We start from the raw sequence: 25837 nt of genomic DNA on the forward strand, positions 1-25837 counted from the left end.
CTTCTACAACCATTCTAGTGCAGTCTCGTCATTGATGTGAGCCTTGAACATGGAGCCCCCATTGATTATTGAAAGACGAGGGCACCATGATGCAGATCTCCGTTGTCTCACCAGGGTGCCTGGTATGCACAGTGACAGTGTGATGACTTTAACTAATGACATGTCCTTCTTTTCCCTTTTAGGTTCGCCAACAAGCAGACGCTCTCCAGACCCTGAAGGGCCACACCTGACCCCAGAGGACCACCATGCTCCACAAGCACCTGCGTCATACCCACTCTCTGAAGCAGGCACCAGCGCAGATACCAGCACCTTGGAGGGCATTATTTCAGCCGCTACTATCTCAGTGCACATTGGTGAGGGCACTTCACACTCGCTTGAGGTGCAGACGGAGGCAGAGAGTGCCCAGGGTGCCGGCAGTCGGAGGAATGCTGAAGACCAGGACGATGCTCAGTGGAAGGCAGATGATGAGCCTCTGGAGTCGTCCATTAGGCAGCAAGTGCTGGACGTCCAGTGGGGTGTGCAGGAGGATCTGGTGGAGATCCAAGAAGGTATGCGTGCCATGGTCTCCGTTATGAAAGAGTCCCTGCGGAACGTGAGCACTGCGTTAATCCTCATGGCCAAGCGCAATGCCTCCTCCATTGAGAGAGTGGTGACTTTCATAGAGATGATGCTCCAGGGACAGAATGAGGGGTTCCTGAGGTTGGGCTCAGACCTGCAAGCCCTCACACAGGCATTGACCTCAACTAGTCAGTGTCCTTGTGTGAGATGGATGGGGCACCCAGTATCCTAGCAAGGTGCCCATCCATCAATGGCGAGCAGGGAGGTCCACAGCGACCTCACGTTGGTACATGAGCTGCCTGTCGTCTCTGCGGGCTCCTCTCAGGTTGCCCTGGATGATGGGACCAGGTCCTCCGCCCCTCTGCAAGTGACTGTAGCATCTGATGAGGTTGCGGAGACTGGGGAGATGCCAGCCGTGGCACTGGCCTCTCCATCCCAGGTGTGGCCATAACAGGCTCCACTGGCCAGAGGACAACTGCCAAGGTCATCAAGGCCAACAGGACAGCACAGACAGCAGGCTGTCTCCAATGCCGGTGCCAGCGAGGGGGGAGCACCTAGATGTAACACCCGTAAACACAAGTTTAAGGCACCGTAAGTAGAAGAGGGACTGGTCACGGGTGATCTTTTGTTCCCCCATTTTGTTTTACTTTTTTTAACGGTGTGACTACCTACACCGGTTTTTTTCCGTTTGAGACTATATGAGTTCCAACACTAAATTACAATTTTTAAAAATTCATTCACGGGATGTGGGCTTCGCTGGCTGTGCCAGCGTTTTTATTGCCCATCCTTAGTTGCTCTTGAGAAGGTGGTGGTGAGCTGCCTTCTTGAAGCACTGAAGTCCATGTGGTGTAGGTACACCCTCAATGCTGTTAGGAAGGGAGTTCCAGGAATTTGGTTCAGTGACAATGAAGGAACAGCAATATATTTCCATGTCAGGATGGTGAGTTACTTGGAGGGGAACCTCCAGGTGGTGGTGTTCCCATCTATCTGCTGCCCTTGTCCTTCTAGGTGGTAGTGGTCGTGGGTTTGGAAGCTGCTGTCTAAGGAGCCTTGGTGAATTCCTGCAGTGCATCTTGTAAATGGTACACACCGCTGCTACTGTGCATCGGTGGTGGAGGGAATGTGTGTTTGTGGATGTGGTGCCAATCAAGCGGGCTGCCTTGTCCTGGATGATGTCCAGCTTCTTGAATGTTGTGGGAGCTGGATTCATCCAGGCAAGTGGGGAGTATTCCATCACACTTCTGACTTGTAGATGGTGGACAAGCTTTGGGGAGTTACTTGTCGCACGATTCCTAGCCTCTGACCTGCTCTTGTAGCCACAGTATTTATATGGCTAGCCCAGTTCAGTTTCTGGTTAATGGTAGACCCCAGGATTTTGATAGTGGGGGATTCAGTGATGGTAATGCTATTGAACATCAAGGGCAGTGGTTGGATTCTCTCTTGTTGGAGATGGTCATTGCCTGATACTGATGTGGTGAGAATGTTACTTGCCAGTTGTCAGCCCAAGCCTGGATATTGTCCAGGTCTTGCTTCATTTGGACATGGACTTCTTCAGTATCTGAAGAGTCGCGAATGGTGCTGAACATTGTGCAATCATCAGTGAACATCCCCACTTCTAACCTTATGATGGAAGGAAGGTCATTTACGCTTAGCGGAAAATTCTGCCCTTGCTAAGCCAAAGACCCTTATACTACACCTCCCCTCCCCCCAAGTCTTTACCCAACATATTTACAGTACAATCGTTCTTTACATCTCCACACCGTCTCCCCCCTCCCCTTCAAACCCCTCATGTCTCTGACATTATAAATTCAGACGGTGTGGAGATTTGACAATTCTTCCAGTCACATTTGGAGAAGTGCTCAATTGCTTTGAGCAAGCTTTGTTGGCTTGGAGTTGAAATCGTAGTATTCTGCGTTTCCGGCACTTGGTTGTCTCCATCTGATTTGCTTTTTGCACTCCTTGGAGTTGAATTTCTTATCAACAACCCATCTGCTTTGTTCGGACACCGTAGACTTGTCCTATTCCTTCTGGAGAGAGTATTCATTCTGTTCCTTCACAATATGAACACAGGTTTTCTTTCTCCGTGAAGCTCGCCATGATCTTTCTGGGAGTTGATGGTGTAACTCCATTCATTTTGAATGTTCCTCATCCATGAGCTCAACTACGCAGTGTTCTTTCCTGTGCCCTTGCACCTCACTGTGGTGTGCTCTGGTGAGTTGATGTTTGCTACTCTCCTGCTCTAGCATTGCCGTGCTGCTGTGCGCTTCTGCTCGATATTGCAGTTTCGTTGCCATGGTGTTCCCCAGTTGAGTGACAGCAACTGTTGGAGCATGCAGTTGGGGCTCATCATTCTGTTGCTGGTCATTCTCATGTGTGTTTCCACTCGAAGTATGGTGGTACTTATCTGAAGGTTTGGCTGGTCTGACCAAAGAGGAGTTTTTTCCAACTGCAAGGGATATGGACAAACCAGCTCGGCAAAGAGTGAAGCCAGTTCAGACCTGAAGTCCCAGTTGAGAGTCTCTTCACTGGCGGACCTCTCAAGAACTTGCAGGTCCGTGCAGTTGACGGCAGAGTTGTTTTGACGTCTTCTGCCATTTTGAGAAGGTTAAGGGCAACACATGTATCCATGCTTAAGAGAGAAAAGGATTGGCTTTGGGTGATGTACAAAATTTAGAATCTTTGCTTGTTGCCATACAGGATTGATTCAAGGATCATGCCTATGACCAGGAAGTCAAATTCCTCCAGGGCCAAAGAGTGGTGTATCTGTCATTCGTAGCCAAAGGTCTTTCAGCCACAGTTCCTTGCTCGAGAGGACCGTAACACTGGCTCCTGTATCCAATTTGAAATTGATGAGGTGTCTGTTTAAAGAGTTGTCAGCATTTCAAAAGGAGAATCTGGGATCCTTGATCTCACCCAAGAAGCATGGTTGAACTTCTTCTGGTGTGGTACCTCTATCTCGTGGACTGTTTTTGGATCATCTGTACGTCTCGACGTCTTAGACTTGTACAGCTTTCCATGTGTCCCAGCCGGTTGCAATTGAAACACTGGTTCAGAGATTGCTGGATGTTGCTCTTGCATGTTAGGTCTTTTGGCTCCACAGCGCTGGCATGGTTCCCCACCATCGTGTGGTCTGTTTGAGTATTGTCTTCCTTGGTCTGGAGTCTTCCTAGCCTTTGTTGCTTTATGAGCTGGACAGTTCAGAGACTAGGAATCTTGCTGTGAGTAACTCAGCTCTTGACTCCCCAAAACTCATCCACCATCTACAAGGCACAAATCAGGTATGCGATGGAATACTCTCCACTTTCCTGGGTGAGCACAGCTCCAACACTTAAGAAGCTTGACACCATCCAGGACAAAGCAGCCCGCTTGATTGGCACCCCATCCACAAACATTCACTCCCTCCACCATCGATACACAGTGGCAATAGTGTCCACCATTAATAAGATGCACTGCAAGAACTCAACAAGCCTCCTTAGACAGCACATTCCAAACCCATGATCACAACCATCTACAAGGACAAGGGCAGCAGACACATGGGAACACCACCATCTAGAAGTTCCCCTCCAAGTCGCTTAACTGACTATTTAACCAAAATTAGCTCTGGGGAGTACAACTTTTAAATGCTTTTTCACTTTTAAAGGCACTGCAATAAGCGTTTTTTAATGCTTCTTCCCACGTTTGTTGGGTTTTGGCAGGCTCCCGCAGCAATCGCAGACCGGACCTCAAAGGGATTGATTTCTTGCAGAGAATTTTTAATCAAAGATTTGGGCCCCTTCAGAACGTTCTTGGAGTATTTTAGGGCACTTAAATGACAATTTGACTTTGGCTAAATTTTAAAACTTTTTTTTTTATGGAACTTGGTCATTGCATGGTATGGAGCCAACTCTGAACCCTGGCTGGATGTGGTGATTAAGGAAATGGACTGCTGTGACTCATTAATGGCCTGAAAACTTTTAAAGGCTATTTTAACTTTAGAACTGAATTTTTGTTCACCTGTGCTAGGTCCTCTGACTCTGCAATTGATGGGGATTCACAATGGACCGCCACGTGCTTTGGTGGAGTCCTTTAGCTGCACAGTGGATTTTTCATCTGGCCTTCAGCCTCCATGTCTGCAATGGAGATTTTTAGGCGATCTCCAGCTGTGTCTTTGGTTTACGTGCACTTCAGTCAGGTCAGGATGCTGTTTTTTCAGTTTTTCAGACTCCGGGATCCTTCACCAGCTTTTCCAGTTCTGGATTTGTTCATTGGGTTCATTACAGGCTGAGTCAGGAGAATTTATAATGGGGAATAGAGAAATGGTAGAGAAGCTAAATGATTACTTTGTGTCTGTCTTCACTGAGGAAAATACAGATAATTTCCCAGAATTAAAGATCCAAGGGACTAGGGAGAATGGGGAATTGAACGAAATTTGTGTTAGTGAGAAGCTTGTTTTGGAGAAATTAATGGGACTGAAGGTTGACAAGTCCCCAAGACCTGATATTCTACATTCCAGAGTGTTGAAATAAGTGGCTATGGAGATAATGGATGCATTGGTGATCATCTTCCAAAATCCTATAGATTCTGGAATGGTTCCTTCAGATTGGAAGGTAGCAAATGTCACCCCACTATTTAAGAAGGAAGGAAGAGAGAAAAATGGGGAACTACAGACCTGTCAGCCTTACATCAGTAGTAGGGAAAATACTAGAATCTGTTATAAAGGATGTGATAAATGGACCATTTAGATAGTAATGACCTGATTGGCCGTAGTCAACATGGATTTATGAAAGGGAAATCATGTTTGATGAACCTGTTAGCTTTTTAAGGATGTTACTAACAATTGATAAAGGGGAGTCGGTGGATGTAGTGCACTTGGATTTTCAGAAGGCTTTTGATAAAGTCCCCCACAAGAGGTTGGTTAGCAAAATTAAAGTAAATGGGATAGGAGGTTATATACTGACATCGATTGGTTAACAGGCAGAAAAAAGATAGTAGGAATAAATGGGTCATTCTCGGATTGGCAGGCTGTGACTAATCGCTTTCCGCAAGGATCAGTACTTGGGCTCCAGCTGTTCACAATATATATCAATGATTTGGATGTGGGGACTAAATGTAATATTTCCAAGCTAGCAGATAACAAAAAGCTAGGTGGGAATGTATGTTGTGAAGAAGATACGAAGCGGCTTCAAGGGGATTTGGACAAACTTAGTGAGTGGGCAAGAACATGGGTGAAAGAAAAATGGTGGAAAACTGTGAGGTTATCAACTTTGGTAGGAGGAACAGTATGCAGAGTATTTCTTAACTGGTAAGAGCTTAGAAAGTGTAGATGTACAAAGGGACCTCCTGGGTGTTCTCGTCAATAAGTGACTGAAAGCTAAAGTGAAGTTGCAGCAATTAGGAAAGCTAATGTTATGTTAGCCTTTATCGAAAGAGGATTGGGGAAACTGGGACTGTATTCTCTAGAGTTTCGAAGAACAAGAGGTGATCTCACTGAAATCTACAAAATACTTTAAGGGATAGATAGAATAGATGCAGGTAAAATATTTCCCCTGGCTGGGCAGTCAAGGACCAGAGGACACAATTTCAAAATAAAGGGAAACTACTTAGGACCACGATGAGGAGATTTTTTTTCTCTCAGATGATTGTGAATCTTTGGAATTCTGTACCCCAGAGGACTGTAGAAGCTCAGTCATTGAGTATGTCTAAAGCAGCATGTCTAAAGCAGCACTTGACAGATTTCTAAATACAAATGACATAAAGGCATATCCCATATGGGATACAGTGGGAAAAAGGCATTGAAGTGGATGATCAGCCGTGATCATATAGAATGGCAGAGCAGGTTCAATGGGCTAAATAGCCTACTCCTGCTCTTATGTTCCAATATGCTGCCATCATGTTGTAAGGGTTTGTTCAGTAGGTCTCACTAAGAGGTTCAGAGGCTTGTAAGGTTGACCAGTGGTGTTTATTGTTAACAAGTAACATTTTACCCACCAGCCATATTTAAAATCCAGCCACCTCATTGCTTCCAGCCCATGACTACCACAGGGAGGATGTCCACAAAAGGCAAAAAAACTGCAGCCCCCAGGTTTAATGACACAACACTGGAATGCCTTTTGGACGTCATGGAGGCCCACCGTGATGTCCTCTACCCCCTGCTCTGGCTTCAGGACGGGCAGCGGCATCACCAATCCAGCATGGCAGGCAGTGGCTGCGATGGTTAGTGCCAATGTTGCACAGAAGAGGTTGGCCATCCAATGCCGATAGAAGATGAATGATCTCATCCATGCAGCCAGGGTATGGCAACCATCTCATCACTCTAAACTCACACACTCAAGCCCATCACACATTCACTGGCATCTCACTCACTGCCAGCTCAAAGGATGTCACCACCCATTCTCACACACATACCCTCACATGTCCATCTGGCCGCATCTCCTCTGGAGACAGCCTCTTCAGTCTTCACCATCTTGAGATCACTTGCACAGATCAACATGTTCCCCCATACACACCTTGGGATACCCTCCTTCGTCCTGCAGCCTCTTCCCTTGTCTGAGGCCACTTATCCCCCTTCCCCTAGCAATACCTTGTCCTGCAGCTATTGAAAAGCCACCCACATATGCCTGATCTGGTAGGTAGAGACCTACTCATGAGCCCCCCTAAAAGTGAGGTGGTGCTTTCTGTGAAGCCTGGCGCTGATGACTGTGAGTGCTGACCGAAGCAAGGTAGGAAAATAAACCTTGAAGTCCCGAACGAAGTGCAACCTGCCAGGTGCACGTCGTTTATGTGCTGTTGTGAAACACATCTGCATGTTTTCCCGCCGACGTGGGCAGACGATCCCGTGAGGAGGGAAAATGAGTCAGGTGGGCTGGCCTTATAATATGCAGGTGTATTAAAATGAGGATCCCCATGTCCAATTGTGGGAAATGCAGCCAGCCATATTGTCTGCTCATGCCACTGAACATGCCCGACACCAGTGGGCACGGAAAATCCCAGCCTGGCTTTCAATTCCAGATTTTTAAAAAATTAATTGAATTTAAATTCCACTTGCTGCTGTGGTAAGATTTAAACCTGCGTCCTGACAGCATTAGCCTGGGCTTTCAGATTACAAGTCCAGTGACATTGTCACTATGCCCCATCTCCCCGTGATACCTGCTGGCCATCTGTGTAGAAAGAGACCTCTATTCCGAATTTGCTCTGCCAACATCCTCATGGCTGTATCTGAAAATCTTAGGGGCCTTTATCCTTTGTTTATCCTTTATCTTCCTCCAGCTCCATTATATTGCATCTAAATTTTGGTACAGAAAATGAACTTCCCCTTTAAGGTTCTTTGGAATGCACTGCCTAGAGGAGTGGTGGAAGCGGATTGAATGGTAATTTTCAAAAGAGAATTGACAAATACTTGAGGTGGAAAAAATGCAGGACTATAGGGAAAGAACTTTGGAGTGGGACTAATTGAATAGCTCTTTCAAAGAGCCAGCACTGGCAAAATGGGCCAAAATACCTCCTCCTGTTCTGTAAAATTCTATGATCCTACAGTCACTTAAGAACCTGCAGCAGTGTCTGATTTGCCATCTTTTAATCGGACCTGCCAATTGAAGACTGCAATTCATGTTGGCATTTTGGCTCAACCATGCAAATAAAGGATGATTCAGAAAAGGTTCCCTGCTGACTCTTTCTCGTGCCCATTTCATATTTTCTAGCTGGGAGACTAAAATTGACCCCAAGATCTTGAAGTTTGTGCTGTCTTCTTATAAGAGCATAAGAAATAGGAGTTAGAGTAGGCCATATTATCCATCGAGCCTACTTGGCTATTCAGTAATATCATGGCTGAACTTCTATATCAATTCCGCCTTCCTGCCCTATCCCCATATCCCTTAATTCCTTTAGTGCCCAAAAACCTACTGACCTCAGCCTTGAATATATTCATCGACTGTGTATCCAGTGTTACGTCAAGTCCCCGCCAAGGTCCTCCAATTTGTCATGCTCCTGGACGAGATACCCCAAATTTTTAACTTCCCGAACGGGACCCCAATTTTGTTATGCTCCCAGGTGAGGAGGAATGAACTGGCTCCCCTTCTTTATTCAACCCCCTTGGTTGGTCGCAACAAGGTTAATTTAAAAAGGATTCCTTCCCTTGTGGATATCTTTTCCCAGTCCAAATGTATTTATGTTTTAGAAGCAGCCAATTTAACCAGGCTTTCTTGAGTCAAAGAAATAGGAAGTTTATTGGTTACTAAAACCCAAGAAAAAATAATAAAAATGCAACACACATACACACATCAGAAATGAGAAGTTGAGTCCAAAAATAAAAGTTTAAAAAGATGCAAATCAGCCTTTGGCTTATCTGTGAAGAGTAGATAGTGAAACGTTGCGGTCATCAAGAGCTGACTTTGACCGTTGAGCAGTTGGTTTGGAGACATTTGGTTCTGCAGGTTAGCTGAAAGAGCTGTCCTGTTTCCTTTTTGACGGTGGCTTTGCTGACTTGCCTCCAACAACAGAGAGAGAGAGATAGAGACTTTTACCTGCAAGCTGTAGTGATGCCTAGTTGATCTTCTGCTGTGACCCTCACAGAAACACAAGCACCCCAGAACTAGAACACCCAGATCAGGTTTGCAGCTAGCTTTTTAACTCCTTTTCTTGTGTATTCCTGGAAGGGAAAAACAAACACGTCTTTTGCCCAGAACCTGCTTTCTTTCAACTTGGATCATTTCCACATTCTGAGATATCACTCAACAGAAGATGGCTTCTGCTGGGATGTGGTAATCAGTCTCTATTGTCTCCACAGCCACAGGAGATTAAGGTTCAGTCTTTTGCATTGCCTCTCTCCCTTTCAAGTGTCTCTGTCTGAAGTAGGCCTTGACACCTTTTTAGGTGCAACATTCCATGTTCTCTGTGGGCTATTCAGTCAAGTTTAATCCACATAGGAATTTTCCAGAAAGTGGTTACTTTACATTCTCAGCCAGCTTTAGCTTGTATATCTTTTTTTTTTAATCCTCCTTTAAAAAGTTCAATATGCCTGTAATTTCCCCCCATCTCAATTCTAAATGACCAACCTTATTGTGAAACCAGGTCGTTCTAGATTCTGCAGCCAGGGAAAAGAGCCTCTCAGCACCTACCCTATCAAGGAATTCTATACATTTCAATGAGATCATCTCTCATTCTTCTAATCTCCAGAGTATTTAGACCAATTCTACTCAATCTCTCCTCATAGGAAAACCCTCTCATTCCAGAAATCAATCAAGTAAACCTTTGTTGCATTCCCTCTAAATTAAGTACATACTTCCTTAGGTAAAGAAACCAAAACTACACAGTAATCCAGCTGCGATCTCAGCAAGGCAGCAAGACTTGCTTACTCTCATACGCCAAGCCCTTGCAGTAAAGGCTAACATATCATTTGCCTTGTTAATCCCTTGCGGTACCTGCATATAAACTTTCTGTGATTCATGTACAAGGATACTCAAATCCCTCTGAATATCAAAATTTAATAGTCTCTCATCTTTCGAATAAATTTTGCTCTTCCTTTATTCCTAGCAAAGTGGACTGTTTCACACTTCCCCGCTTTATGTATTTTCCACCTTCTTGCCCAATCACTTAATTGGTCTGTATGCTTTTACAACTTCTTTGTGTGCTCCTCATTGCTCAGTTTCCCACCTAGCTTTGTATCATCAGCAAACCTGGATATATTGCACTCTTCCTCAATCCTTGCAACACTACTAGCTACACTGTGCCATCCCAAAAATGCCCTACTCTTTGTTTATTGTCCATTAATCAATCCTCAACCCATGTTAATATACTATACCCAACCCCATGAACCCTAATCTTGGTTAACAATCTCTTGTGTCTGCCTTTTGAAAATCCAAATTTTTATATTCACTGGTTCCCTTTATCTCCCCTGCTAGTTGCACCTTAAAAAAACTCAAATGAATCCAACTTGATTTCCCTTTCATAAAGCCATGTTGACTCTGCCTAATTATATTGTGATTTTTCAAGTGCCCTATTACTCTGTCCCTAATTATTCTAGAATTTTCCCCACTACTGATACCAGGCTAACTGGACTATAGTTCCCTGTTTTTTCTCTCCCTTTTTTCTTGAACTGCAGGTTATGTTTGTTACCTTCCAGTCTATGGGACCATTCTAGAAGTTAAGGAATCCTGGAAGATTAAAACAATCTACCCACTATCAATGCAGCCACCTCTTTTAAAACCCTAGGGTATCAGCCATTGGGCTCAGGGTATTGGTCAGCTTTTAGTCTCATTAATTTTTCCTGTGCTTTTGCTTTACCAATATTAATTACTTTAAAGTTCCTACTCTCATTAGATCCCATGGTCTCCACAATTTCTGGTATATTTTTCTTTCTTCTACTATGAAGATAGACATTTCCTTACTCACCATTATAATTTCTCCTGTCTCCCCTGGACCCATGTTTACTTCACGAATCTCTTCCTTTTGTATACTTGTAAAAGTTCTTACAATCCATTTTATATTTCCTGCTAGTTTACTGTTATTTTATTTTCTCCATCAACTCCCTGTTGTCCTTTGCTGATTTTTAAAACACTCCCAGTCCTCCGGCTTACAACCCTTTTGTGGGAATATTGTAAGCTTCTTCTTTTAATTGTAGCACTCTCCCTAAAATTTTCTAGTTGGCCATGGCTGTATTACTTTTCCACTGGAGCTTTTATTCCTCAAGGGAATGCATATTTGTTGATAATTATGAATTATTTCTTTAAATAGTTGCCATTGCTCAACTACTGTTATATCTTTTAATTATTCTCTCAATCTAGCCCAACCAACTTGTCCCTCAAACTTCCATAATTGGTTTTGTCTAAGGTTTTGTCTAAATTTAAGACCCTTGTTTGAACATTACAGCTTCACTCAGGCTTAGTCTCACTGCACAATTACTGGATCTAAAACAATCTATTTCCTGGTTGGTTCCTCAACAACTAGGGAGAGATAGTGGTGTAGTGGTAATGTCACTGGACCAGAAACCCAGGCTAGTGTTCTGGGGACAAGGTTTCAAATCGCACCAGAGCAGCTGGTGAAATTTGAATTCAAGGAATAATCTGAAATTGAAAGCTAGCTCAGTAATGGGGACCATGAAGTCATTGTCAATTGTCATAAAAACCCACCTGGTTCACTAATGTCCTTTAGGGAAGAAAATCTGCTATCCTTACCTGGTCTGGTCTACATGTGACTTCAGGTCCACAGGAATGTGGTTGGCTCTTAACTGCCCTCTGCAATGGTGTGGCAAGCCACTCAGTTCAAGGTCAATTAGGGATTGGCAACAAATGCTGGCCTTGCTGGCGATGCCCACATCTCATGAATGAATAAAGAAACAAAAAAACGGTAACTGTCCAAGGTACTTTTTGCCAAATTGATTTTCCCAATCTATATGAAGATAAAAGTCCCCCGAGTTATTCCGTTACCATTGTTACATACTCCTCTCATTTCCTGATTTGTACTCCAACACTATGATTACTGTAAAGAGATTGATAAATATTCCCACCAATATTTTCTACCTTTTGTTGTTTCTTAGCTGCACCCATATTGATTCTATATTCTGATTTTCTGCACTAAGATCCTTTCTTCATTCTGCCTTTATCTCATCCTTTATTTTCTGGGCTATCCCACCTGCTTTTCTATTTTGCTTGTCTTTTCTAAAAGTTAAATATCCTGGAATATTTTGTCCCCAATCTTGGTCAACCATGCAACCACAACTGGGAATTTACATGGAGGCAGTGGACCCACCCACTGGCCAGTAAATCAGGGCAAGCCTGCCTCCGCTGGCCCTGTAAGCCACGACTCAGCTTTACATTGCTCAGGCAATTAATTGCCTGCAGTCCTGGCTTTTGCCCCTCTGAAGCAAGATGTCCTGACTTCAAAAGCTGTCAGCCAATTGGATGGCCAGCAGCTCTTTGGTCCTAGCAGCCACCGGGAGCAGTGGTTGCTGCTGGGACTGCAGCAGGCCTTGGACTGTGAAGAAGGCCCGAAGTGCAGGTAAGTGGTGTTGGGGCCAATCAGGCAGGCTCTGGTGAGGAGGGGTGCCGGGGTTGAAAGTCAATCATGGGCGCAGGAGAGTGTCTTCCAGAAGAGACGGCCCTCGTAGCTGGGTGCGCCCTCTGTGGGCCATAGAATGCTCGATCAGAAGGAATCCCAAAGCCCGAGTAAAATGCTAGCAGTGGCAGGAAGAGGCCATTAAATAGCCAGTGAAGGTCCTCAATTGGCCTAAGGGCGGACAGGCTGTCTGCCACCCACCCCACTGCTAGTAAAATACCAGCAGAGGTGGGAAGGCAATGAGCACGGCAATCCTGCCATTCCATCCAATTTCCCCCCCCCCTGCACCTGTCTCTTAGCTCTCTCCCAGGGGGTTGTGAAATTCCAGTCCACATCTCAGTAATAGCTGCATGATTAAACCTATTATCTCTGTATGTGTCATTAACTCATCTATCATATTATGAATACTTAGTTCTTCCAGATATACCACCATTAATTTTTACTATTTTTCCCTATGTGGCCTTAATTGTTAATGCCCTCTTGCTATTACTAAACTCTATGACGCAATCTGCTTAATTTTACCCAAATATACCTTGCTCTACAGCTTTGACTTTTCAGATTTATAAATTTACTCTTATATGAACACTTCCTCCTCGTTATGATCTGATTCTATTCTCTCTTTGTTTTCAGCATTCTGAAACCCACTGCTGATCCAAATACTGACTGGGCTAATGAGGCATTTGTTTGAAGACCCAGACTTAAATTAAAAACTGTCATAACTAATGTGAATAATTTTACTATGTTACTAAACAGAATTAACAAGGCGGACAATGAGAAAATGTATGGAAAGATATGAAACAATCAGACCTTTGGACTCTGCAATATTATGGAGAATGCTGCAAATAAAGATGTCAACTTTTTCATTAACATCGTCCATTTTGAAAAAGCCTTTGATAATCCTGATAGACTTAAACCCTGGAAAATTCTATACAAATATAAGTTTCTTCAAAAGGAGCTGTGATAGAAAGGAATTCTGTGTTTCTGTGATGTGAAAACCTAAATACAAAGTTGTTAATATTACAGAATGAATTCAGTTCTTTTTGTTCATTGTTCTTGTTGATAATAGAGCACATGGACCATTCTTTCCGCGAATATTGAGGCGTAGAAAAGGACAACGACCGTCTGGAAAAATTGTAACTCATATTGTGGCAAAAATGATGACAGCTGACATGGTGAGTTATTTCAGTTTGTTTTATTAGGTTGACTGTTTAAATATACCTGTCCATCATTTTGTCTGCAAATGTCAAGTAACAGCCCTGATGAATGTACATGATTAATAATGTACCTATGTTATTGTTATAAGTGAAAAATAAAATTGTTTGTTCTTTGTTGGAAATACCTTAATAGCTTAGTTGTTATTTGTGCCATTCTTTGTGATGCTGAGCCATACAGGACAAGGTCACAGGTTTAATCTCCGTTTCATAAGGAGGCCACTTAATCCTTCGAAAGTAAGAAACTAAATCAGCAACTTGTCTGAGAATTCAAGTATTTAAATTACTAAAAGTAACTTCACAGGTTGATAAGGCCATAAAGAGTGCAAAGAAAGTACTAAGGCTAATTTCTGAAGGAATACAAAAGCAAGGAACTAATGCTAAATTTATATAGAGCCTTGGTTAGACTGTATTTGGAGTACTGTGTACAGTTTTGGTCTCCATACTACAAAAAGGATATTGAAGCACTAGAGAAGGTGTAGAAAAGAGTTAGAAGAATGTTAGCAGCTTTGTAAGGATGTAACTATCAGGAAAGTTTGAGCAGGCTGAGATTCTTTCCTCTGAAGGGGCATCCCCACCTTTAGACCCCTCACCCCAAACTACTGACTAAGCACCCACGTCCTCATCCTGAAATCCCTGTGAAGTACCACACAGCCACAACTTTCTAGTCTCTTCTCCCTCTCCTTAGTTCAAAAGGCTGAAGTTCACCCATTTTTAGCTTCTTCCCTCTTTTTCTGCAGATCCACCATAGGAAAGTGCAGCACAGGAGGAGAAGGGTATGATAATGATGGTGATGAATGGGATGACAAGATTCAAGATTCGTAGCTGCATAATATTGCGGTCTCTCAAGACAGCAGCATATGCCAGGCATCCAGCCATGCCTCTAATAGCACTATACCAGGAACATGCAAGCTTACACCAAGCTGCGAAGGAGCAAGTTAATATGAGGCAAGGGCCACCTCAGTCCCGTGAACCTTCTCTAGAGCATGAGCAACCAACCATTAGGCCAATGATGTCTCAGTAGATATATCTCAGAATGGCTGCAGTGAATGATTTAATGCAACAGGAAGCTGGGTGCTCAACTATCCAAGTTTCCTCAATAGAAAATTTCTCTGCATTGTTCTACACCATAGTTACCCTGGAAACAGGAACGAAAGTCACCTCTGATTTTCCAAACAAAAGAATTACTTCTTATTTTTAACAGTTCAGTTTGCAGAATTTTGGGTTTAAGTACTCATCCAATATCATTGAGCTGTTTAACCATAGCTTTAGTAGGCCACTTTTTGGAGGGATCCTCTGGTGACTATCTGCATAATCTGAAGCAGTGTGTATGCTTTTATTAAGCATTACTGTCTGGATCTGGTTCACTACGATCAGTGCTTCTGTACTGCTCTTAAAGGTATAGGTTTTCAAAACCCACAATCAATGTTTTGTGCTACTTCCCCTGGCATAAATAAACCATGAGGAAGAAGTAGAACAAGGTTATAACATACATGAGAGTGGAGAAAGGTAACCTATCAATAATATAAAAATTTTTTAGAGGCAGTCCACATGAATCCCCATGTGGATGACACAATGTCCTATTTATATTTGAGGTTGATCCTCAAAGCATGAGGAAGGTTGCACACTGAAATAGACAATCCAGTGTTTTTTTTAATTTGTTCCACATGGAAATAGGCTGCTCCACTTTTTGCTCTTGAATTATTTACGTTATCCGCAGTATGTTTTCATTTGATAGCTTCCTTGTTTCAAATAGGAGTGAAAATGGATATAGTTACGCTTGCTTTCTGCAGGTTAAGGATTTCTCTGCTAATACACTAATTCAACAACATGACAACTTAGATGCATCCTTGGACAATTGCTTCAGTGGTGACACAGTGGTAATTTTTCCAGGAGAATATCATGCCTCAGGATTTGGAATGCTAACGGATGATATCATTATTAGAGGTATGTCTTGAAACAATGTATATATATTCTTATTATTGATTTTGATTTTATCCTAATTGCAACTAGAGGTGCATAAATATGGAAGAAAATTAGGTACAGTCTATTTGAGAGAATTCAACCATTGCATAGAAGGCTCCTAACTAGTATAATCCTTAATAATCTTCCTGCCCTGGTGTTGCTTCATTTGAATCTTTGTACATTATATTGTTGAGGTATCTGTTTCCTCTTCAATCAAAGCAAAATCTCTGTTAAATAAAAATAAATCGTGGGAAAATCACCAGTTCAATTGTGGAAAGTTCTTAATAATCACCATGTTCAGGTGGTTTTGCCACTTGGATGGCAGCCAATCTTAACTTTGATTTTGAATGCTTTGGTAATTAGGCAGATTGTACAGAAATTTAACCTCAAAATTATTGTTGGGATATTAGGAATTGACACTCAATGTATTCAAGTACATTCCTATTTTAATGCAAACATTAACTCATTTATTTTATATATGTTAATACCTCTGCTAAAATAACAAAGGAATGGTATATGAACGCCATTTAAGAGAATGGAAGAATGAAAACTGTATTTTCCCACTTTGTTGCTCTACATTTAATGCACTACATTATTTCCCAACCACTTGATCACTGAATTCTATTCACTTTGTTTTTAGAGGATTGACCTAAAACGTCAAACTCTGTTTCTTTCTCCACAAATGCTGCTAAACTGCTGAGTATTTCCACCAATTTCTGTTTTCATTCCCTAGATCACGTGTGTGGCCTGTTGCACCTATGTAGGCCTTTAACGCCATTGAAGCCCCTGACCAAGGGGAGGCACCAGAGCTTGGTTGAAGGAGCAGCTGTTTCACTTCAATGATTTCTCTCCAACAGCAACAGCAGCAGATGAGGAACAGACCATAAAAACAAAAAACTACTGCGGATGCTGGAAATCCAAAACAAAAACAGAATTACCTGGAAAAACTCAGCAGGTCTGGCAGCATCGGCGGGGAAGAAAAGAGTCGACGTTTCGAGTCCTCATGACCCTTCAGCAGAACTCAACTCAGTTCTGCTGAAGGGTCATGAGGACTCGAAACGTCGACTCTTTTCTTCTCCGCCGATGCTGCCAGACCTGCTGAGTTTTTCCAGGTAATTCTGTTTTTGTTGAGGAACAGACCATGTCTGCTGCGACACTGGAAAGCTCACAGGATGCAATGTCATATGAAGACTCTGTTCCATTTTATTCCTGGGCACCTTCCACAAGTGCAGATACACTCATGAGGGTGGGCTTTGTTCCACATACAGAATAGGTGGCACAATCTGATGCGCACAGGAGGAGGTAATGGAGGCAGTGACAACTGTGGACAGTTCCCCTCAAAGGAGTGAGGAGAGGCTGAGATGGCAAACCTCGGGTATTATCAACAAAACAGCAGAGACTTCAGCTGTTGCGTCATATGTGTGAAGATCTGTTGGAGTTTCCAAAGGCTGAGAAGTCTCATGCGCAAATTATGGAGGAGTCTATCCATGACATGCGTGGCTACATACCTCTGGCATGTGAACACACACCGTCCTCCATTAAGAGAGTAACAACCCTTATAGAGAGATATATGGAGCATTGCACTGAGTGGATACAGGGTGTGTACACAGACCTCCGAAGCATGGCCTCTTCCATGAGGGCTGTGGAGTGATGAGTGGGCGAAATGGGCCAGCTGCCCATCTCCCTTTTGCCAGGAGATCAACCATTCCAGGTGACCATAGGAGTGCATGAAAGGGCAGAAATGGGTAGGCTCCAGGCAATGGGGCTCCTTTCAAGGCACTTCGATAGCTGGCAGTGTTTGTATGTGTCCTCTGCCAGTTGGAGTTGTGTATAGGGGCCAGAAGCTATGACTTCAGTGATTACTCCTTGTCCCCCAGGATCCAACTATGAAGACGTTTGGAAAGCCTGACGAGCTGATGCAGTCGGGACTGTCTAAGGATGTAGGAGCCGTAGCAGCTTCCTGGAAACTTCACACACCCTATATGACCTGCTTGTGGTGGTCGCAGACAACTTGCGCATTAATGGAGTGAATCCTCCCCTATTTTTTACAAAGGTGCCTGGCTGCTCTGAGGGAATCTTGATGGCCACATAAGTAGTGTCAATAACTCCCTGCATCTGGGGAAATCCAGCCATGGCCTTGATGCCAACTTCTCTCTCAGTCTGACTGGCCTGATTGGTTGTGAACATGGTATACTGGACTTCCCAACGTACCTTGTATCTGTGACCTCCTTTAGGTCAGGTACCTATGCTTTGATCAGTTGCAAGCATCAAAACACCATGCAAATGAGGCAGGGTTAATTTCAGTGATTGGCCATCTGCTGGAGGCCCCCATGATAAAGAAGGATGCAGCACACACAAGAGGACACTAGTACTTTTACCCAGCTGCCCTCAGATCAAATTTGTTGACAGGGACAGGCAGCAAGCCATGAAGGCTGAAAAGGATAAATGCCACCCTTTTCCCAAACTCAGCAGGAAAAAAAGACTTGCACTTTCATGACCTCAAGATATCCCAAAGCACTTTAAACTAATTAAGAACTTTTGAAGTGTAGTCACTGTCATAATGTAAGAAATGTGGCAGCCATCTGTGCACAGCAAGAACCCATAAAAGCAGTGTGATAATGACAAGATAATCTGTTTATTTAGATGTTGCTTGAGGAATAGATACTGGCCAGGACACCACGGAGAATTCCCTACTCTTCTGTGAAATAGTGTTTCAGCATTTTTTATGTCCATCTGAAAGAACAGATGGAATCTTGGTTTATGTCTCATCAGAAAAACGACACTGCCAACATTACAGCACTCCCTCAGAGCTTCACTAGAGAGGCAGCCTAGATTTTGTGCTCAACTCCCTGAAGTGACTTTTGAACTCATAACTTCCTGGCTCAGAGACAAGAGACCTATCCACGGCGCCACAGAAGACTAATGTTTCTGGACACTCCCTAGAAGGTCCTGAAGCCATCAGCCAGTGCCCCTACTACAGGTCAAGGAGTGATTAAAATTACCTTAATCTAGAGAAACAGTTGAGGTCAGGTCAGATCAGATGGAGAACTCTGTCTACAATGTTTCCTGGGAATGGGGAGGACAAGAACTGATTCAAATATTTGCTGCTCTCAAATATTCCTGTTATACGTTCTTACTAATGTCATTTTTTTCAGTCATGCTGACATAAATGTGGTATTAAAATCCCAAATATAACAAAATAATTAGATCAATTTTAGGATGTTACTGAGTCTTACAGGGACTAACTCAGAGCTCCTAATTTTTAATTATTTAACTGTTTCCTGGCTTCAGACTGCTCATGGTGGTTGTATGATGTGGAGAACTTCAAATATGTATTTTCAACTTGTGAAAAATTCTTTGCTGGCAGACTGTTTTAGTAGTAACATTGAAATTTAAAGACCTTTATAGATAAGAATGTGATTGTTATTTCAATCAAAGGTGGTGCAAGTAATTGCCATTGTTAAAACTTATATATTCAGGATAAAGATATATTTGCATCATTAACAGGAGCTGGAAGCCGTGAAGAAATCGTAATCTTTTCAGATCCTACGCAAGACAATTTTGTGGCATCAAAATCCCAAAACATTAGCTTAGTTCATCTGACTTTAGTACAGCGGGGAACTACTGATGGCATTGTGGTGGTAGAATCTGGTCACATGACTCTTGAAGATTGTCTTTTAAAATGTGAAGGCACTGGCGTTTGTGTTCTCACAGGAGCAGCCTTAACGATGAAAAACTGTGAACTGACAGGAGCTCAGGTTAGTATGACATGGTGACAAATAGAAACCAGTCACTGCATAAATATTGCATCGCTATTCAGAAACATCTAACTTGACTTATGCTTTGACCTTACTATGGTTTGGAAGACAAAAATGGGTAAGAAAGTAAATTGTGAAGAGGACATAAAAGGCTACAAAGGGATTTAAATAGGTTAAGTGAGTGGGCACAGAATTGGCAAATGGAGTATAATGTGGGAAAATGTGAAATTGTCCACATATTATCTAAACGGCGAGAGACTGCAGAGCTTTGAGATGCAGAGAGATCTGGGTGTCCTAGTGCATGAATCGCAAAAGGTTATTGTGCAGGTACAGCAAGTAATTAGGAAAGCTAATAGAATGTTTATTGCGAGGGGAATTAAATACAAAAGTAGAGAGGTGATGCTTCAGTTATATAGGGTATTGGTGAAACCACATCTGGAGTACTGTGTGCAGCATTGGTCTCCTTATTTAAGGAAGGATGTAAATGCGTTGGAAGCAGTTCAAAGATTTAATAGACTAATACCTGGAATGGAAGGATTGTCTTGTGAGGTAAGGTTGGACAGGCTAGGTTGTATCCACTGGAGTTTAGAAGATTAAGTGGTGACTAGATTGAAACATTAGATTCTGAGGGGTCTTGACAGGGTGGATGTGGAAAGGATGTTTCCTCTTGTGGGAAAATCTATAACTAGGAGTCACTGATTAAAAATAAGGGGTCGTCCATTTAAGACAGCAATGAGGAGAAATTTTTTCTCTCAGAGGTTTGTGAGTCTTTGGAACTCTCTTCCTCAAAAGGCGGTGGAAGCCGAGACTTTTGAGTATTTTTAAAGCAGAGCGAGATGGATTCTTGATGAGCAAGGAGGTGAAAGGTTATCAGCGGTAGGTAGGAATGTGGAGTTGAGGTTACAATCAGATCAGCCATGATCTTATTGAATGGAGGAACAAACTCGAGTGGCAAAGTGGCCTACTCCTGCTCCTAATTTATATGTTCGTAAAATGTCACTGGATGCAGTGAGTTGTACTGGCCAAATGCAATTGTGAAACTGCTATTTAGTACTAGAACTGATAGATATTCTTTCACTAGTCCATCAGGTTAAAATCAGGTTTTTTGCTAATCTAGAAGCCAAAACTCATTATGTATGTGTCTCTTTGTTTTTGCTTTCTCCACACTGTTTAGATCTATCACATAATCTCCTCTCCAGACTGGGGTTCTGATGAGTGAACACCGGCAGGTACAATTTAAAGACATACATTGGGACCAATGTTCATGTCTAAGAGGATAAGTCAGCTGTCCTCAAGAGAGCAGGCTGTGCTCATTGTAACTTTGAGTTTTCATGAGTGGAGTTCCCAGCAGTATTCATCAGTTTGATAAAACTTTAAAGGAGATCCTTAAACTCATGGTCATTAGCATGTTCCTCTAATCGCAAGTCAAAGGAAACAGGGATCCTGCCATTATAACACACCTTTTATAATTGATATGTATGAGTAGGCACAAGGGTTCCATCACAACAGCACAGACATGAAAAACATCACGTAAGGATATCACTCTCATGTGAATGGCATAGCCAACTGCAGGTATTCTTGTGGTAATGTATGGAGAGAAAAGGATTAAAGATTGGGTTTGAATCCATATTTAACCTGGATTTAAACATAACAGCAAAAGAGAGAATAAATCACAAACATGATGATTCTTTGAAGAATTACCATAGTAAAATAAAGAACTCTAGGACGAAAAAATAGAGCAATACATTTAAGAAGAATGAAAATATTGATGTTGTACCAAATAAATCCTGTATATCTAATGTTTGTCCTGTTAGTTTCCTGTGTATAGTCAAGAACTAAAATATTCCCCAGTACTTTCCTTTTCAACTCACCAATTAGTGACTTCTTGCCAGCATAGCTTCCCCCTCCCTGTTGGAAAAGATGCGTTACACAGAGAGTGACTACATATCTTATCCAATAGGTGCGTGGGAAAATCTGTTAGGAATCTTCTCACAGACAAAAAATCTTTTCCTTTGTGGGCTTGATGGTGGTGGCCGTCTTTGTTGTGTCCTACATAGATAGTTCCTACATGCAATTACATCACATTGTACAATTGTCACTAGCACCCTAACTATTATATCAAAAAATTAATACGTATCATGATGCATCTGATACTCTTTTATTTGGCATTCGATGGCAGTGTGCAGGCAGGTTGGTGACCGCAGCTTCTACCTCTATTGCTAGTAATCATTATTCTTCTCAGAATAGAGAGCCCACGAGGAAGGGGTTGAGCTTAGGGATGTGGCATTTCCACAATTATTCCTGGCATATTAACCTTAGTAGGGTTGTTTTTGTTGACCATCAACTACTTTGGGAACCAAGCGAGCCAAAACACTGAACACTAATCACCAATCAACCCCTGTAGAGCTATGATTCCCAGAATAAACTTTTTCTCAGAATATTTGTAGAGGCATGGTGCAGACATACAGAAATGAATCTATCAGCTCAGCATCTGACTAGAGTATGAGATGTCCTCAGTAGAGCTAAACTAAACCACCCAAATGGAGGTCAGGCTATTTTGCAGAATTAGGGCTATCAAGAGGTAGACTTTGTTCTACAGAACAAAAGATGATTAATGTTCTACACCAAATTCAGGAACCCTAGAACAGTATTTACTCTTCTTATTCTTTCTTTGTATCAAATGCACCTGCATGTTCTTTTGTCATGGTGACCAAAACTGAAGGCAGTACAGTCTAATCCTATATAAAAACAAAAAACTGCGGATGCTGGAAATCCAAAACAAAAACAGAATTACCTGGAAAAACTCAGCAGGTCTGGCAGCATCGGCGGAGAAGAAAAGAGTTGACGTTTCGAATCCTCATGACCCTTCAACAGAACTGTATTATCCTGTTGAAGGGTCATGAGGACTCGAAACGTCAACTCTTTTCTTCTCCGCCGATGCTGCCAGACCTGCTGAGTTTTTCCAGGTAATACAGTCTAATCCTAATTTTGTTAGTAAAAAAATCATTGAATTATTCAATAATTTGAATTATTAGACAGGTAAATAACACAACCAAGTGGAAATGTTGTGAATTTTAAATAACAAATTAGTTTAAATTAAGCATCTTTGAATTAAGACAAGTAGACTGCATCCTGAGTGTGGCCTGGCCTGAGCAAAACTACACAAAGCATGTATTCTACTGTTCTGCCTATACATCCTAGCATTCTAATAGTATTTAAATTTTTGAGCACATTCTTTGAAGATTGAAATTGATGAGGTAGACTTTCAACTTGCTGTCTGGTTGTGAAAAGTGTTGCAAATAGGGCGGTTTCTATAACAGACACCCAATCCTTCAAGCTAATATTAAGCCCAGACAGTAAATGCAAAATCTATCCAATGATGTGTCTACAAATCCTAAGGTTCCTTATATTAATTCACTTTAATGTATATTATGATCCACATTTGTCAACAAGTGGTGGTGCATGGTTCATCATGGGATCGGCTGAGTGGCCTTTTTTTATTTGATACTCCCATGCTGCAAAATGATTATTGAACCTAGGTTGCTTTGATAGGTTAGCCTATCAAATTTCATTTCAAAGCCTATTAAAATTTTACCTTAGCTGGTAATTTCATCATCTATAGTTTTTGATATTCACAAAAACACGCATTACTTTTAATTAAATGCAATGTTATAATGTCAAACTTGCAGTCTTAATGTTAACAGGGTCCAGGAGTTGAGCTATACCCGGGAAGTGTTGCTTGTTTGGAAGGAAATGATATTCACAAATGCAGCAATATTAAAAGTTCTGATGTCCTCAAGAGTATGTTGGGAGGAATTAAACTGAAGGTAAGTCTAGAGTAATGGTAATTTTCACTTAGATCAAAGTATTTTTGAAGAGTAATTTGATTATAGAGAATTGATTAAGTTGGAAATATAAGCCATTTAGTAATGGAAACTTTGAAACATATGCTGTTGAAATGCATTTAAATGATCCTGAGAAAGGCATTTTAATGTTATTACTTTTCTACTGTGTAATCTACAAATCAGTGTATAAATCCTGTACCTGGAGATAACATTTTGTGTTGCAAAGGGCAGTGTTTCTGTTAAATAGTTCACAAAAAGATGACCTGTAAAAACATGGTTGTGAATTATTACTTCTATTATAAATAGTTAAAATGGATTGTAGACTTTACTTGGGTGATATAATAACAAGGTGTAATGATAGATTTTTTGCTTGAATATTCTTCCCGTATCTGCCCACCTCTCCTGAAGGTGCTGGCTGATGCTGAGTAGTCTTTCCACAGGCACAAGTGGTCTTCGGAGGGCATCCTATCGACAGCCAGCTCTGTTCTCAGCTCATATCCTCACATTCAGTTCCATTGGTGATCATAAGAATCAGGGTTTGGAGCCCCACCTGATATTATTTCTCCTCCCTAGTTCAAGTAAACCAGTGTCCCAGTTACTGCCCTGACTAAAATTAACTAACTCATCACAAAGTGAGAGTATAACATGGAACCTTTGGGTTGTGGATAGCTTAGTACCTTGGTCATCAGTAGATTTGCAATTTGTGTATAAAATGTTCATTTTCTGAGTTTAAGCCTCAACCACCAGAAGAACATATCAGAAATTTGAAGGAAAATTATGGACATCCCACACCCTAATTTCCAACATATCTTTCAACAAAATTTTTAATGCCTCATTCCCATGAGCTAACTTTATAGAATGAAAATCACAGAAAGAGGTCATGCATGCCCAGCTGATCTGTGTTGGTGGCTCTGATCTGCGTGAGCTCCTCCCCTTCCCTTTTCACATTACCTCATCACCATATCCTTCTATTCCTTTCGCCCTCATGTATTTATCTAGCATCTCCTTAAATCTATCTATACTGTTCGCCTCAGCTACTCCTTGTGGTAGCAAGTTCCACATCAGTCACTCTGAGAAAAGAAGTTTCTCCTAAATTCCCAATTAGATTTATATTATATTTATGGTCCCTAGCTATGATTTCAGAAACATCATCTTTAAGTCTACCCTATTATCAAACCCTTTCATAACTTGAAGACCTTTAGACCTCCTAGCCTTCTCTTTTCTGGAGAAAAGAGCCCCATCCTGTTCAATCCTTACCATGTTATAGCCTCTCAGTTCTGTATCACCCTGCTGAATCCTTTTTGCACCTTTCACCAGTGCTTCTACATCCTTTTTATAATATGTATAACAACTGTGTATAGTTTTCTGCAAGTTTGATCTAACCAAGGTGCAATACAAGTTGAACATATCTTCTCTGCTTTTCAAGTCCATCCTTTTAGAAAGGAACCCTAGTGCTATCCTCTCAAGTTCTTGAATTTTTTGACATCTCCCAAATTCTACAACTTCATGTTTGAATGTCTTCAGTCAGGTTTTTGTGCCTGCCTGAGTACTGAAACAGCCCTTATCAAAGTCATAAATGATATCATTTGTGATTGTGACTGTGACTGGAGTAAACTAACCCTCCTCATCCTTCACAATCTATTTGCAACCTTTAACACTGTTGATCCCACTATCCTCCATCATCCAGTGGGGTGGGACTGCCCTTGCCTGGTTTTATTCTTACCTAGCCTGTCATAGTGAGAGAATCAGTTGCAGTGGCTTTTCTTCTCACTCCCACACCGTTATCCCTGGATTCCCCCAAACTTTCATTCTAGGCCCTTTCCTATTTCTCATCTACATGAGCTCCTTCCCTTCCCTTTTCAAGTTACCTCATCACCATATCCTTCTATTCCTTTCACCCTCATGCATTTATCTAGCATTTCCTTAAATCTATCTATACTGGTTGTCACACCAAGTCCCTTTTACCAATCGCCCTTTCCCCACTGACATTAGATCCTGGTTTGGCAATACCTCAGTTTTAAAACTGTTTTCCTTGTTTTCACATCTCTCCAATCGTCTCCCTATCTCTGTAACTTCCTCCAGTCTTTGAGATCTCCAATTCTGCCCTCTTGCATATCTCCAATTTTTATCTCTTCACCATTGAAGACCATAAGACATAGGAGCAGAAATTAGGCCAAACTTAGCCAGAATGCCCTCAGTTCCTTCATCTAGATCATTAATGTATAAAGTGAAAAGTTGTGGTCCCAACACTGACCCTTGCGGAACTCCACTAGTTACCGGCCACCATCCTGAGAAGGACCCCCCTATCCCCACTCTCTGCCTCCTGCCAGACAGCCAATCTTCTATCCATCCTAGTACCTTGCCTCTAACACCATGGGCTCTTATCTTACTGAGCAGCCTCCTGTGCGGCACCTTGTCAAAGGCCTTCTGGAAGTCCAAGTAGATAACATCCATTGGCTCTCCTTTGTCTAAC

The 25837-nt window shown here is 42.1% G+C and overlaps 1 protein-coding gene across 1 annotated transcript in view; it reads left to right on the forward strand.

Moving 5' to 3' along the window:
- Nucleotides 1-25837, forward strand: part of LOC144692680 (testicular spindle-associated protein SHCBP1L-like) — a 104628-nt gene that overhangs the window by 78056 nt on the left and 735 nt on the right. The window contains exons 6-9 of the mRNA XM_078561774.1: nucleotides 13652-13757; nucleotides 15590-15743; nucleotides 19269-19519; nucleotides 23224-23346. Coding sequence (XP_078417900.1) covers nucleotides 13652-13757; nucleotides 15590-15743; nucleotides 19269-19519; nucleotides 23224-23346 — 634 coding nt within the window. The remainder of the gene's footprint in view (nucleotides 1-13651; nucleotides 13758-15589; nucleotides 15744-19268; nucleotides 19520-23223; nucleotides 23347-25837) is intronic.

Source organism: Cetorhinus maximus, chromosome 17 (genome assembly GCF_964194155.1).
Source record: "Cetorhinus maximus chromosome 17, sCetMax3.hap1.1, whole genome shotgun sequence".
Lineage (NCBI taxonomy): Eukaryota > Metazoa > Chordata > Chondrichthyes > Lamniformes > Cetorhinidae > Cetorhinus > Cetorhinus maximus.